This window comes from Zonotrichia albicollis, chromosome 22 (assembly GCF_047830755.1).
Source record: "Zonotrichia albicollis isolate bZonAlb1 chromosome 22, bZonAlb1.hap1, whole genome shotgun sequence".
NCBI classification, from domain to species: domain Eukaryota; kingdom Metazoa; phylum Chordata; class Aves; order Passeriformes; family Passerellidae; genus Zonotrichia; species Zonotrichia albicollis.
The window spans coordinates 7,859,934-7,875,762 of NC_133840.1; the positions used below are offsets into that span (position 1 = coordinate 7,859,934).

Below are 15,829 nucleotides of genomic sequence, written 5' to 3' on the forward strand. Positions count from 1 at the left end.
TACAACTTTCTGCATTGACTGCTTCGTTTCTGTCCCTGCAATTATTTCTGGGTGTAGCTCAAGCTGCTTAGATGGGTGAGAGTTTGCTTGTTCTCATGTATCTGGTATTCAGGCATCAAAGCATTGTGTCTTAGCCTGCACCCAGAAAACTGCAGGGGCAGTGAAAGAGCTTGGGTTGAAAATCAGGTCCTCAGAGTTCATGAAAGTGTTGATTGAAATGAGCCATTAAAAAAAATTCTATTGGATAAGCAAATTCTTTTTGACCATTTTAGACTGAGTTGTGCTGAATGTGAAGTGCATCCTTGTGGCATTCACATTCTCTGAACAGAGAGAAGAAAGAGAAAACAATTTTTATCTTTACTTGGTGCTTGCTCCTGTTGTTTTGCACATGTGGAATATGTTGGGAAGATTTTTACCTGAAGTGATTTGTCAATTGGATGCTGCTGAGGATTGTTTTGTTTCCTTGGCCAGTTGGAAAAAAACTGTGTCCTGACTGTCTGGAGACAGTCATGAGTTTTCTTTAGTACGTGTCTTTATAGTATAGTATAGTGTAGTATAGTATAGTATAGTATCCTTTTAGTGTAACATAACATAACATATATAATATAATATAATATAATATAATATAATATAATATAATATAATATAATATAATATAATATAATATAATTGTAATATAGTTTTACTAAAGCAATTGTTCAGCATTCTGGATCAATGGAGTCAGATGCCAGTCATTCCCAGATGTTGGGGTCACCTGTTTTTTGATATATCTTCATTCTGTGGGATTGCCCTTCACCCAGAGGTGTTCCCTGGGCAGCTGAATGCCTCCTGCATGCCTCTGCCCTGTGATCCTCTGGGTCATTCCCTGCTTACAGACGACATGGATGTTCCTGGGTTCCCAGTAAAGCTCAGGTCTCCTCTGACAGTTTTGGGGAGGTGTGTGCTGCTCTTCAAGGCAAGTGGAGTGAGATGGGTACTCAGCACCTTTGGAAGATTCCTTACTCCATAGCTTTCAGTGAAGAAGAACATTCAGTTTGGGGAATTTTGGGTTCCACTCTTTCCCAGCTTTGAAGAGCCTTTAGGATTTCCTAGTCAGAACCTGTCCTTGGCACACTGGGGAGGATGGGTTGTGTCAGCAGGAGTTGCTGTTCCTGGATCCCAGAGCAGGGTTTGTTACACTCACCCACCTCCCCAGGCCTTCCCAAAGCAGCAAGAGTGAGCTGGGATCTGGCAACAAACTGGGGGTCTTCTGCCTCCTTTAGGACATGTTCTTGAATGTCACTGAGTAAATGTTTTGTTATTACTTTTCTTTCATGCCTATAAATCTTTACCAAAAATATCGTCCCTTTCTTCTGGGCAAAAGACAAATGAAACAGCTCTGAAGTTCTAAAAATATATCATAAATATAAAGTTCTAAAAATAAATGCATACAGGAGCATCATTTTCCAGTCACATGAATTTGTGTTTCCCTGATTGCTGTCCATCCTGGATTTAAAAAGCCAAGGGGGAACCTGTTAATGTTTCAATTTCTTTTCTCAGTATTTCTGGCTCTTTGTGCTGTCCCGGGGTTTGGTTGGCATTGGTGAAGCGAGTTACTCAACTATTGCACCAACCATCATTGGAGACCTGTTCACCAAAAACACAAGGACCCTGATGCTCTCTGTTTTTTACTTTGCAATTCCTCTGGGCAGGTAAGTGACACAAAGATCCTTCAATCTCCTTATGGCTTTTCTCTGAAATAAACTCACATAGATCTGAAATTGCTAATGATGATAGTTCTTGACCTTGGCTGGAATGTAGACAGGAAAATATTGTGAGCAGTGACTAATTAGTTGCAGGAATTAGATTCTTTTTTGGCTCTGTTACTGGTTTATGTGTGACTTTTGGGAACTAATGGGAAGTTTGTTGTTGGTTTATTTCGTTTTTTTCCTCCATTTTTACAGCAATGGGGTGGAAATGGAATAAAAATATTTTAGCTGACTTTTTCTCTCAGTGGAATTTCTTTATCAGCCCAGCACAGTCTCTGATTGTTGGGACAGGAGGGAATCTGTCATTATTTTTATTTTTTAAAATAATGGCTGGCCCTCTATTGTGAGATTGTCAGCAAGGTGGCTTTGCATAGTTTGCATACCATTTCCCACAGCTGGACAATATCCTGGGAAAAAGGGCAATATGGGTTCATTTCCAGCAGGGAATCCACGGGCAACACATTCCAAACTCTGAGAAAAACTTCTGGTGGTGCATTTTACAAGCTGGAGCACTTACCTGTGAGATAAAACTCACAAACATCCTTTTGCTCTTGAGGAAATAGAGGGAAACAGATCCTTAACTGGTGAAAGGAATATTTTGCCAAGAGGATCAAGGATTCCAAGTATTCACATAGAAAATTCAATGAACTAAAAAGAAATTACAAATATTCATCCTGTTGAGCTTGATTCTGGGACTTCATTGTCTCAATATCCAGCAGCAGCGTGGATTACAAAGCTATGGAGGACAGGACAAGGTTTGTAAACTGAAAGAGGGTTTGATTGGATATTGGGAAGAAATTGTTCCCTGTGAAGGTGGTGAAGCCCTGGCACAGATTGCCAGAGCAGCTGGGGCTGCCCCTGGATCCCTGGAAGTGCCCAAGGCTGGACAGGGCTTGGAGCAGCCTGGGACAGTGGGAGGTGTCCCTGCCCATGGCAGGGGTAAAACTGGATGGATTTTAAGTTCCTTCCCAACCCAAACCAGTCTGTGATGATTCATGGCTTGATTTGGGGGCCTGTGTGGGTAAAATGTCCAGTTCTAGGGAGGTTATAGCTGACAACCTCCAAAGCTTAGCAGATTCTTCAATAAAGGAAGGAGAGGTCTAGGGAGGGGCTCACAGTTGCCCCACTGCAATCCTGGCAACTTTAGCCAAGGCAGTCTCAGCAACAAATGCAGCAGTTTTGAGAAAGGGTATTTACCTTCAGTTCATGTTGAGAGAAATGTGCCTTTGTTCACCTTTTGATGCACCTTTTGTCTTACATGTGGCTGAAGGTCTCCCATCAAACTTGCATGTTCTTCTTGAGTTTTCTTCCAAGCTAACAGAAAATAGACTCTTCCTGCTTAATTAGAGCCAAGTACTATTTAGTGGCAAGAAGAGAAAAATCTAATGATGGAATATGGTCTGTCCTTGACGGGTAGTTGTTAACTGAAAGCTTGAACATAAAATTGTTCAATATTCATATTAGTACAGAGAAAGGCCTGATGTAGAAGTAAAATTGGGAAATAAATTCTTTTTAAGTCTTTCTTTCCATCCACTGTAGATTGAAAGGTCAGCTATAAACTTCCAAATTTCTATCAGATTTGGACATTTTTAGATCAGCACTGCTGGGTAGAGTCACATACCATCCACCATCTGCTTCAATCCCCATATTTCTTCCTGTAGGACAAGAGAGCTGAGGACACACAGCTGGTTGTGCCTCTCTCTGCCTTTGTCCAAGAACAGCTGTGACTGTGCACACTTCAAGCTCTGACCAGCTCTCTCTTGGCCTTTCTTGCAGTGGCCTGGGCTACATCACTGGCTCCAGTGTGAAGCAGGTTGCTGGAGACTGGCACTGGGCACTGCGGGTAAGTCCCTCTTAATGGCACATCTTAATGAGAGTTAATTGGTTCATTAGTGTTATCAAGAGTTCCATCACACAATGGCTCAACCTGGTATTGTATCTGAAAGGTGAAGGATTGGAGATTACATCTGTGGGTGTTGAGTGCATGGCAGATGCACTCTCTAAGCAAAGATTTGTGGGCTTGTGGGACTTGGAGTTTTCCCTGCTTGGGAGCAAGAATTTTCCAATCACTTTGCTATCAATCAATCAATCATGACTTTTTGATGGGGGCAGGAAGACGAGGCATTGGCCTTAAATCAACTCCACAGTCTTTCAGTCTCCTGCTGTCAAGAAACTCTGAGAATGGCTTCCGGCTTTGAGGAAAAAACACTTTGTTCCAGTTTCCGCTTGTTTTTCTGCCCTGAGACACTCCATTTCCTTCTATTTTCGCCTCTTGGGACCCTGATAAATGGGCTGAAAAGATAATCCACTCCAGTCACATGCTCACAAACAGCTTCTGCACACAAAGATGTCTTGAAAGAGCTGAGAGGAAGTGGCCCAGCAGAACTGGTGTCTGACCTTTGGTGCTGTGGGTGGCATGTGAGGTGCATTCTCTGGCTCTGACATTTCATGGCGACCATGAAGCTCATGAAGCTCAGGCCAGCACTGTTTATAACAGCTGGTGATGAAAAGCAAGGGTTCCCATCTGAAGCAAATACACCCTCTGTGACACAGGCCATGCCCAGGGTAAGCAAAGCCAGGAGCATCACCATGAACAGTTCATCTGGGAGAGTGCAGGGCAATTTCCAGCTGTGCACCAGAGTGGAAAGTGGAGTAGCCTAAAGCTTCCCACCAGGAGGATGCTGCCTCATTAGCAGAAATATTTAAGTGTAACATTAACTTTTGAGCAGAGGTGAACACAAGAAGTAAAAACCCCAAAGCCTGTCCTCTGGTCAGCAGGGCTTTAACTGGAGCACTCTCGAAAAATCAAATCTGTCTGTTAAACCCAAATGGTTAATCTGTGAAAAGAGATCATCACTAGGACTTTTCAGGTGGTGTCTTCATAGTTATCATGAGAAATCCAGGCTGTCTGCAAGAGTGTACCCCTTACAGGTCATGATTTCCACTATAAATGACACAGTGGTGCAGGATTCCCTGGCTGTACAAAATCTGGGGAATCTGATGAGCTGCACACATCTGTGGGGTTGCTTTAGACACCATTGCTCAGGCTTTGTAGTCACACAGCACATATAAAAAGCATCCAGACATCAGTAAAGCAGCTTCCATCCCCGTGGCAATGATTGTGCTCTTACAAGATGGGAATGACTCCCCAAGATGATGCTTCCCTCTGTGATCTCCTGTGGGCTCCAAATACAGAAGAGGTCAGGAATAATCCACACTTCAGTGGGCTGAAAAAGACAGAAGGGCACATGGACAAGTGGCAGCTTTGTCTCTGGATCCTACAACAAAGCAAGTGTTTCACTGCAGCATTACTGAGTGCCCATGGATATTGTCCTGATGGGTACTTAAGCTTTTAGATAAACATCAAAGACACTTGCAATCATCTGGCTGTAGAAAAAACAGCATTTTCTGTACTTTTTACCAGTTCTGTGTCTTCTGTTCACCTGTCAGAAGGATACTATATCAGGCTTCAATGTATTCCTGGATGAGTGATTTTCCTGACTTTTAAATTCTGAAATACTTTTGTCTTTCCTTCCCTAGAAGGATTGTGAGTTTGTCATCTTTGGACGTGAAACACTGCTCCATGTGTAAAGGCCATTCTTAGGTTAATAATGGAAGCTTTTCCTTTTATTTTTTTTTTAATTTTGGTCAGGAATTATTTTTAAATAGCATATTTAGATGAGATGCTAGTTCAGTGAAATCCATGTTCCTGTTTTCCTGATGGAACTATTTTCCATTCTGACAATGATGGAATTTCAAAACAATTCTTGTCAAAACAAGAATAGTTCTTATAGCTTGCAAAATGCTGTGGGATCTTTGTATTTTTGCCTAGTGCTTGGGAGAAAGGTTGGATATTGGGAAACCAAGCCCTTGAATGTGTTGTTTCCCTATCTTCCAGCCTGAATTTTCAATGTTTCTTGGTCTGTTTTACTGAGGAAGATGTCTGAAAACAGGAAGCCATTGTGGGTTAGCTGGAACAGGGATGTGTATCAAGCAAGGGTTTTCAAAGCATGTTTACTACACCCAAAAATCTTTCAGCTGGTCTGATTGACTTTAAAAGGCCTCTGCACTCACCCAGAAACCAGCTGGTCTCTCAGCCCAGCTGGGAGCAGGTTTCCAAAGAGTTAAACATCAGTCAGGAATCATGTTTAGATGAATCTTGGTACTTATTAACACAATGGACTGCCTTACTCGGGGTATTTTCAAAGCTGCATGTGTCCAGAGTGAGATAAGAGAGTCCAGGGAATGCCCTGGAGGAAGGACAGGAGCAGATGCCTCAATGCTTGCAGGTCCTGACTGGCTGTGAGGAGCAGTCACTGAAACCAAAAGGATGAATTCTGCTTCTTCCTGACCAGTCAAAGCAACCCCTCCTGGCTCCTAATTCCCTAATTCTCTGCTCCTTTCTTGCAGGTATCTCCACTCCTGGGAATGATAACAGGGACACTCATCTTGATATTTGTGCCTGCTGCTAAAAGAGGAAATGCTGAACAGCTTGGGGGGCAGCTGAAGGCTCGGACTTCATGGCTGAGAGACATGAAAGCCTTGATTAGAAAGTAAGAGCATGAGTAAAAACCATGGTTTGCCTCTAATGCTTAATTGGAACATCCAATGGTCTGGATTTAGCACAGTGAGACTGGAAAGTGATGACATGCAGGGAGTTGCAGGAAGTTTAGTCTGTGCACTTAAGGAAGAAAATCACAGTTACATGAGGTATTGACTGCTGTGACAATGATGAATTCCAAGTTTTGCTCTAACCTTTCCAAGATTGGCATCTAAGAAAAAGCTTGCTTTTCTTGGCTCATACTTCACACAAATCAGGGCTTTTGAAGTGTAGAAATTGCTGTGTTCCTGTATTAATTGTTGTGCCACTGCTGCTCAGACACTTAGATCCATTTTCTTCTTTAAAAGAGCTATTCTGCTGAGGGGAAAAGAGAGTTTTAGCAATTGAAGATAAAAAACCATACAGAAGCTTGCAGTATGGCAAGTTTAAATATACGTGAACAACCACCCGTGGCTGAATCCATGAGAACTGAATGTGCTTGGGCACTCTGTGTGTGCATAAAGGTTCACATGCTCACAAGTGCTTCAGCAGCTGCACTTCCTTCCAGAAATCTGGCCTGTGAATGTGCAAATACTTTCACTTCTGAATTCTGGGTTATCTTGTAATTCTGATGGGAAACTTGTGATGGAACTACTGGCTAGAATACCTGCCTGGAATTGTCATCCAGTGCCAAAGGACTGTGAAAAGCGATGTGAGAGAATTTATCATTATTTCTATGGAGGTAGTTTATGTTAGTAGTAACAATAAAGGTAGCATGGATGGGGAGGGAGAAGTGAAACTGCTCCTCCAAGCAAACAGGTGACATTAGGGTGAAAGCCCTGTAATTCACATATCCTGTCCTAGTGACCAAGTACTAACTGGCTTCTCAAACAGCCCCTGTGTAGCATCTCTGATGAGTTCAGTTTATTATTATCAGTGGAGCATCACATGTGAACTTTCCATGCTTTTTATTCTCCATTTTTATACCTTGTATTACCTCTTCCCCTTGGCAAAGGGAGGTGGCAGGTGTGGGGGAACACTGGGCTTTGTCACTGAAGCCCTGGCTCTTGCTTTTTCATTTTTGTCACTAAACCCTCTCTTGGTTCTGTCTCCCAGCCGCAGCTATGTGTTCTCATCCCTGGCCACCTCAGCTGTCTCCTTTGCCACGGGGGCACTTGGAATGTGGATCCCTCTGTACCTTCACAGAGCACAGGTGGTGCAGAAGACAGCAGAGACCTGCAGCTCCCAGCCCTGTGGCACCAAAGATAGGTGAGAGCCAGGGTCAGCTGCTTGACACAGGGGGAGAGGGGGTGGGGGTTATTTACCAGAGGAAACAGTAAGTCCCACAGAGACAAGGTACTAGAATGTCTGTAATTTCCTCCAGGTCCTTGTAACAATGATAGGAAATGCTGGGATTGTAAACTAGGCTTTATTTCTCTTCTTCATTGCATGAAGTCAAACCAAGGGAGAAGCAATGACCTCAGCTCTTAGAGTAGAGCAGAAAAGAGAAATCCTTTAAGGAGGATGTTTGGAGAGCTGAGAATTTGGTTCCTTAAGACCCATCTGTGATAGCAGCAGAATAAGCTGGCAGGTGAGGAGGCCCCAGTGGTGCCTGTAATTCAGAGGTTGGAATGGTTTCCCTAAAGCTGCAGGGACTAATCCTGTAGGCTTTTGTTTCTGTTTTATTGCTCTGTAAACTGCTGTGTGTGCTGAGTTTTGCTGAAGAATGTCCCAGAGATCTGGGACACTTTGGGCTGGAGTTTTTGATCTTTTACAGTGGTTTTGTTTTCAGTCCTGGTTATGGAATATCACTTGCAACACACGAGCTATGAAAAGTAATTCTTCATTTTGTGATTTACAATGGGGGCACAAACCAGGAAATGCTATAAAAGCATTCCTTCAGGTAAATAAAGGATACTAAAAGAGCCTTTTGTCAGATCTTTTGCTTTTTAGCTCATGAGAGAAAATAATATTAGGGAAACCTTCTTGCCATAACATAATCCCATCTCAATTAAAGCAGTTAGTGGTTTGGAGTCCAACAACCAGAGTGTCCAGCAGGCAAGCTCAGGCTGTTCCACAAAAATGCAGTGAACAAAGCACACAGCTCCCGCCTGACTGCCTGTCTGCTGTTTACAAAGAGAATTTCCCCCTCCTTGATGACACCTCAGTTTTGAACTGTCCTCAGGCTACTCTGATGTGGTTGCCCAAGACCCTGGAATCCAAGTCCTGCACATATCATATGGAGAATCGTCCTGACTCTTTAAATTGAAATTAACTCATTTCAAATGTGTTACTTAACAGCAAAAAGCTTCTTTGAAGTGGCCTGAAAGGAGTTATAAAGTCAAAGTATGTTGGAAATCACTGGAGTCTTGTTAGGTTTCCTTGCCCTGAAGCTTCCTGGTGCCTGTCCATGATTTCCCCTCACAGGATCAATGAAAGGTTATTAATTAGTTTGTGTATACATAATTAGCTGTTCAGGGCTCTTCCTAGGAACACCAGTTCCACCCAAGGAAGTAGTGGGAGCCCTTTGCACCCCTTTGCCCACAGATCAAAACCTTTGTACAAGAATAAATTTCACATGCTGTGTTTTTCTTAATTGCAGGGGGAAAGGACTAAAACCATGAGCATTTGTTTTATTTAAAATTTGCAAAGCCATTATGCAAATTGTGCAAATAAGTCAATTTACCCTAATAATTATATTATTATTAATAAAATAGGAATACATAATAAAATAATAATACCTAATATCTAATAAAATAATAATACCTAATAAAATAATAATTTCTAATAAAATAATAACACATAATAAAATAATAATACATAATGCCTAATAAAATAATATCACCTAATAAAATAATAATACCCAAAGACTATGCCCATTTTGGGGAAAAAAATCCTCCCACCTTTCTCTTATTTTCTTTCTTACCTTCCTTTTTTTTATTTTTTGTTTTTGGACAGTTTGATCTTTGGAGCAATCACATGCTTCACTGGCTTCCTGGGTGTAATCACAGGGGCAGGAGCCACCAAATGGTGCAGGTCCAAGACCCAGCGAGCTGATCCTCTTGTCTGTGCTGTTGGAATGCTGGGATCAGCCATCTTCATCTGTCTGATCTTCGTGGCAGCCAAGAGCAGCATCGTGGGAGCCTATGTGAGTCAAATCCTTTCCATATGTCAGCCCTGCTGTAAGAGCCTTGGGTAGCACGGGGGGGATGGACAGAGAGCAGAGATCTCTGCAGCCAGGTCTGGAACTTGGGGTTCATTGCAAAGGGCCTGGGGGCAGGGCCCCGCTGGGAGCTGCCAAACACAGCTCAGAGCAGGCTGAGAGGAGAGAGGGGGAGAGAGGGTGAGAGAGTAAAAGGGTAACAGAGTAAAAGGGTAAGAGAGCGAGGTTCCCGTTACAATACCATAAATCATCTTCTGTGCTGAATATTCTCATTCTCACTAACCAATCTACTACAAGATACAAATCTTACAGCATTTCCATACAGCCAATAAGAATCATTACATTACCACACTGTGTTACATTTTAAACCCTAAAAACTCCTCTTTGGGCCCCTTCTGCCAAGCTGTAGGGTCTGCTCTGACCCTTGGGCATGTCTGCAAGCAGAGGGTGTTGTTCCATCAAAAGGAGATCCCCTTCAGCAGCCACACCATTGTTTTCCAGTTGTTCAGTAACTGAGGGATCTCAAAGCTTGCTTTCATTTCAATCTCACTTATAGTTTCTATATTCTCAAAATCTTTTGCCAGACAATCATATTTGTAAGGCTTTCCTGTTTCATCTTCCCCAACACCCTACCAAACTCCTTGAGGGCTGTGTGCATTGTCCCCTGCAGAAAGCCTGGGATGTTCTCTTTGCCCTTCTGAATGTCCTTCTTTTTGCCTCTTGGCATTCTGGCTCTGTCTAAGTGTGCCTGAAATGTCAGCTGCTTATCCCTGCTGCCATCAGAATTCAGAGCTCCATGGAAACCCACAGCCTTTGGGCTGTTCTATGTGCACCTCAATCCACACCTTTATTGCTCTTGCCTCATGTTTTGGTACAGGAAAATTGAGCACTTCCCTTGCAGTGAGGGTGATGTAGCTGCAGTGGTACCAGATGACAATTACAGTGTAATTTGTCTGTGGGCAAGCTTCTGGCTCCCTTTCAGTGCCATTCATTTCCATAACCAGGTGGATTGCACCAGGCCAGTATTAATAAGCCAGTAATTTCAATTTGTTATCTGTATTACCATAGCCCAGGAACCTACAATACTTGATGCTGCACAAATGCAGATTAAAATGTGGCCCCTCCCTGAGTGCTTATAATTGAATTATATTAAAAGATATCAAATAGATCTAGATAAATAGAATGGTTTGGGTTGAAAGGGACTTTTGAAGGTCATCCAACCCTCACTTGCACTGGACCTTGCTGCTGAGAGCCCCCTCCAATCCAGCCTTGAATATTTCCAGGAATGAGGCATCCCCCACCTCCTGGCCACCCTGTGCCAATGCTTTACCACCTTTTAAAAAACTCCTTCCTTACATCTCATCTAAACCAACCCTCTTTTAGTTAGACTAGGGGAAAAAGAAAAGCTCAACTGAAATAATCCAGCCTCGGGCTAGAATCTTGCTTTCAGCGGGGAGTAAAAATCCAGGAACTGAACAAGTCTCTGCTTCCCTTTTAATGTCAGAATGAGAGAAGCCTGGGACCTGGGAGAAGTTTATGAAGGGAAAGTATGAGATATTTGGAGTAGTGGGATCCCTTCTGAAAATCCTTTCATTCCACACTGCAGCACCTGCTCATCCAGCAAGGAGAGTTCCTGTACAAGTGACCAGCCAAGGGCTGTTCCTCATTTCTCTGTGTTTCCACACTGGCCTGGCCATGGTTATTTGCTGAGTCTTTCAGCAGCTGCCACAGTTAAAGGCAAGCACAACCAGAAAGAGTGGAAGTTCAAAATCATTAAGACACAGCCAAGAATACCTTCTCTGGCTATTTAAGATTCAGGTCTCTGGTTTGTGACCATGGGCTAAAATTTGAACTGGCAGAAAATGCTCACCTCAGACAACCTGTGAGAGGGTGTTACTGGTTACCCTCCTTTCACTGATCTATCACACCCCTCACCTGCTCCCTCCACCTCTGTGTGCAGACAGAGCTGTGATTTTCTCCTTTCCCAGACCTAGAGACAGACATGTTCATTTGAGGTGTTCAGTCTCTTTATACAGAAACTTCTCCTTGTCTAGGCTGGAAATACTGTTTTCAGAAATTGTGCAGCAGGAGGTGGCTATTAATCTCATTTTTATATTTTTTTTCTATTTTTTTAATAGCCATGTGACTATTCTGCATTGTTTAAGTATATAAATATAGATTGTATCATTTAAACAATCCTTGAAGCAATTTATTTTATTATGGATGAGCAGTAAATCTAATAAGGAGTCAATGATTTGCAAAGGAAGTTAGAGCTGCATATGGAGGAGGCGTAGGGAATATGAGCCTGTTTGTGATCTAATAGGCTGAAGCAAGAAGCTTTGCCTCTCCATAGCCCCAAATTCCCTGCTGCTGGAAACCTGATGCCCAGAAAGAGGGGACAGGTCTGGGTTGGAGCTACCATGTCTCGTTATTCTCATTATTGTAGCAATGCCACACTGAATTGACTTTCCAAGGCAAGTTTCTAACACAAACTCATGTTTTTCCATGCTATTCAAAGAGCTGTGGCAATCTTGCAGACTTCCAGAGAGTTTAATTCCTTGTATTTCAAGGAGAATGGGAGTAGGGGACCTGCATTGCCAGGTTGCATGGTGTGGCAGTTTCTCATTGCTCTTTATTTTAAGTCTCATTGGTCCATAATGAAGAGAAGAGTGTTCTGTGGCTGGTGGGCAGAATGATGGGCTAGGTTACCTTCCTTATCTCAAAATCCATGATGAAATCTCCTTCTGGAAGCAATACAGTAAAATTTATGGGTTGATTTTCGTGTCTCTGATATCTTCCTTGACAGCTTGTGCTGGCTCACATCCTGTTCTGTGTCTGTGGAAGGTAGGGCAGTGTCTGTCCCCCAGCATGGTGGTATTTGCCAGCTTCTGTACTGTGACTGTCCTTAGGCTTCTGCCATGGATCACACCGTGCAAAAATTGACAGTGAATGTTTTTGCAACCCTCCTTGGCTCAGAGCCTTAAAATTCTCACTTCCAAGCAATTATGTGGGCTCCCACGAGATGATGTTCCCTCTCACTGGGAGAGAGCTGCAGTGGCCACCAGATCCCCATCTCCTCCCTGCCGTAGTCAACAGCTGAGAGCTTCGTTGCTGACTGATAGAGGCATCAGCTTCAGTGAAGTGTTCAGCACTCCAGCAAGAGCCTGCAGAGCCCTTGCTTTTTCATTTCTTGGTTTTATGGGTTTTATCTTCCACCCTGCCCCTTACAAGCTGTGTACTGTCTGCCCTCTCCCTCCCCTGAGCACATGTATTATTTCTCTCCTGCTCAGTCCTTTCTTGCAATTGATTTTGGTCCCTGGGGGCAGTTGCTGTTCCATTCTGTAGCAGCCACTCCCACCTGAGGCAGGTAGGCAGGTGACTTTTTTCCAGCCAATCTTTTCCTACTGATCCAGTAAATTATTGGCAGTGGTAAAGTGGCTGGCAAGGTGAATTAAAACAACAATTCTGTATAATTTAGCTGCCCAGACACCTGTATTTCTCTATTTTATTATCTTGCTTGGCTGTATAGTCCAGTCTCTTACTCAGTTTGCCTTGCAGTGTGTGGATTTGTGTGTTGTAATCCAGCTCCTTAAAGCACCAATTTGCATATCTGTAAGTCCCATTTTTCCTGAAATACAAACTCTTTGAAACTTGGTTTTCAAACCTGTCCCTGGAAACCCATTATGTGTGTGGCATCATCATCTCACTGCTGAGACATTTCAACTGCAGATTTTACACTTGTTTAAATCTCCAAGTGACTGGAGAAAGATGCTCTGCTTTGTCTTCCTTTGACACTGTTTCAAATTCCTCAATTTCAACATCTATTTCAATTCCTGAAAGACATTTTATGATCTTGCAGAAACAGCAAATCCTAGGGTAAAACCTTGCCAGAGAGCTTTGACAGCATCTTAGTCTCAACCCCAGGGACTTTCTGTTGTCATGTTGTTGGTGACCTGCCTGCTTCTGAGGCATCAATATTGCCCAGAACTGAGCTGGAGGCAGAATTGCTCCAAATTCAGGAGGGTGTGTTATCCACCATTGCAGAGAGAAATGCAAATAATGAAGATATTGACAGATACACCCTTTGCAAGCAGACATGGAAGGCATTTGTAACCTGCTTAGAGCTTGCTGTGAGAGCTGCTGGTGTGTCCACTCTGAAATCTGCTTTATTTATCATTTTTGGGAGTCAGGATTGGATCACTTAAACAGAAAAGCACAGAGGAGCAAGCAGACACCAAATGGACGTGGTGAGATGTTACACAGCCCAGCTGGAGCCAGAAACAGATGTATATGTAGAGCTGAAGTCTCAGTGTAAAATGAGGCTTCAAAAAGTGTGTGAGGAGTCCAAACTGAGCATTTCAGGAGCTGTAATCTGCTCTGGGGCTGCCCTATTTGCTGGAAGTTTCCCTGGAGCCTCCCTTCTGCAGAAATGCCACATATCCTCACATGCCCTTTGCTTTGGGTGAACTCATTTTTACAAGCCCCCATCAGCAGCTGAAGGGCAGACATTTTTAATGTATCTTCTATCCTACTTTTTGATCTTCCTCTTGTTCCTCTTTTCCTTTTACCAGTACCCACCTATTAATCACGTTTCATGGATTGTTGAAACACCCATTCATCAGCTCAGAACTGGTGTGCTCTGAAGTTTGCAGCATTTCAGTGATTTATTTAAAGGACTTGTGCTAAATTCCTGCGCAAGGGACACCTTCTTGCTGCCTGTAGCAATTCAAATGTGTGCAGTTCACACCAGCTGAAGGCAGCAGTGGCCTGTGTGCAGTGCTGGGAGCAGGCAGGACAGGTTGATGCTGCATTGAGAAGTGTGATTCCATTGTTGCCAAGCTCACTTTGGTCTCTCCAGCCACAGAACCCAGCAAGAGCAGCTGCAAAGCTGTATCAGGAGAGATTTCAGAGCAGGTCTGAGTATGAATCTGGTACCCATGGGACACATGGCTTCAGCTCCTGAGAGCACCTTGGTTTATTGGATGTGTTCTTACCTTGGCAGTTGTCATTTCCAGGGAGAGCCAATCTCATGGGCAGTGGGAAAATGGAAATAGAGGTTTTCTAACTGACCAGCTGGGCTGAAATGACTGGCTCAGACACCATCACAGAGGAAGCAGATCCAGTCACAGAAAAAGGGGATAGGGAGGGAAAGTATTTGGGAAACAAAGACAGTTTTAGAAACAAATAGAGGAAGCTTCTGTAGGTCAGTGCAAAAGACTTGCTAAATAAAGCACATTATTCCTGGCAGTGATGGGGTGGGCTGAGGGGTTTGGGCAACCTCAGGGTGTGTGGGAAGGACAGTGCCAGTGGTCACATCATGGCACAGCTGCCACTCCTGCAGCTCTGTGGCTTTTATTGGCTCTTGCTGACCATCTCCAGAGAGCCAAGGATTGCATCTCACCACAAGACAATGATGTAGCAAAGGCCAGAGTCAGTTCCAGTCCCCACTGGACAGATATTACCTGTGTGAGGCTGTCAGGGAGGGAAGGGATCCTCAGCTCTCTGCAGAGAACCTCAGCTGCTCTGCTGCAGAGCTGAACACAAAACTTGGTTCCCAGGAATGGAAATAGCTGTGCTTTGGGGAGCTGTGGCTTTCTTGCCTTTTCTAACTGGCTTTTTGAGAAAGAATAGTGCAAGCTGGACTTGATGATCCTTAAAGGGCTTTTCCAACCTCAACAATTCTATGATTCTAAGTATGCAAGCCTGGGGCTGTCTCTTCATGCTGGTTTTTCATGTTCTTCTAAAATCAAATGTGTCAGCCTTTAATTTAGCTGCTCTGTAGATCATAAACTTAGTTTACAATAACAACATTTCAGCCCTCTAGAGCTCTGATACAAGTCTATGGTTTCTTGATAGTCAGGATAAACCACAACAGCAACAAGGAGTGTGCTGTGTAGGTATGAGAAAAATAAGCAACAAAAGAAAGTTTGTGGCAGGTTATTTTTCCTCTGAATGTCAAGTGAATAAATCTTCTCCTTTTTGTGTGTTTTGTTACAACAGATTTGCATTTTTATCGGAGAAACTCTTCTGTTCTCAAACTGGGCTATCACAGCAGACATACTAATGGTGAGTGCACTTTGGAACAGCATCTTTCTGTGCTCAGAGCAGTTTGGCAACTTGCAAGAGCAACCTGAAGTTCACAATTTCTTCTAGATCCTCATCCCTACTTTAGCCTTTTCTGGTTTTCATTATTATTTTTGCTTACTGAAAAGTGACATAGGGAGAAAGAAAGAAAAAAGATCTTTTTTGTCCTTTGTTCTGAGCACCAGGGAGAGATGTCCAGAAAGGACCACATTTCTGAATTCAAATAATTTCCCAAAATTTTAAGTTTGTGCAAAACCCCACATGCAGAGAATTCAGGCAGCGTTTCCTAACCGT

At 43.2% G+C, this 15,829-nt stretch overlaps 1 protein-coding gene across 3 annotated transcripts in view; it reads left to right on the top strand.

The window, feature by feature from the left end:
• The window catches only part of LOC102065484 (sphingosine-1-phosphate transporter SPNS2), a 137,132-nt gene that overhangs the window by 82,832 nt on the left and 38,471 nt on the right, over positions 1–15,829 (top strand). For 2 of the 3 annotated variants that reach the window (XR_001333200.3, XM_005494186.4), the window contains exons 4-9: positions 1,540–1,691; positions 3,525–3,591; positions 6,159–6,301; positions 7,405–7,557; positions 9,247–9,436; positions 15,452–15,517. Coding sequence is in view for 1 of the 3 variants with exons in the window: in XM_005494186.4 (XP_005494243.1) it covers positions 1,540–1,691; positions 3,525–3,591; positions 6,159–6,301; positions 7,405–7,557; positions 9,247–9,436; positions 15,452–15,517 (771 nt within the window). In the remaining 2 variants the exon portion in view is untranslated. The remainder of the gene's footprint in view (positions 1–1,539; positions 1,692–3,524; positions 3,592–6,158; positions 6,302–7,404; positions 7,558–9,246; positions 9,437–15,451; positions 15,518–15,829) is intronic. The other variant, XR_001333201.3, reaches the window with a different exon arrangement.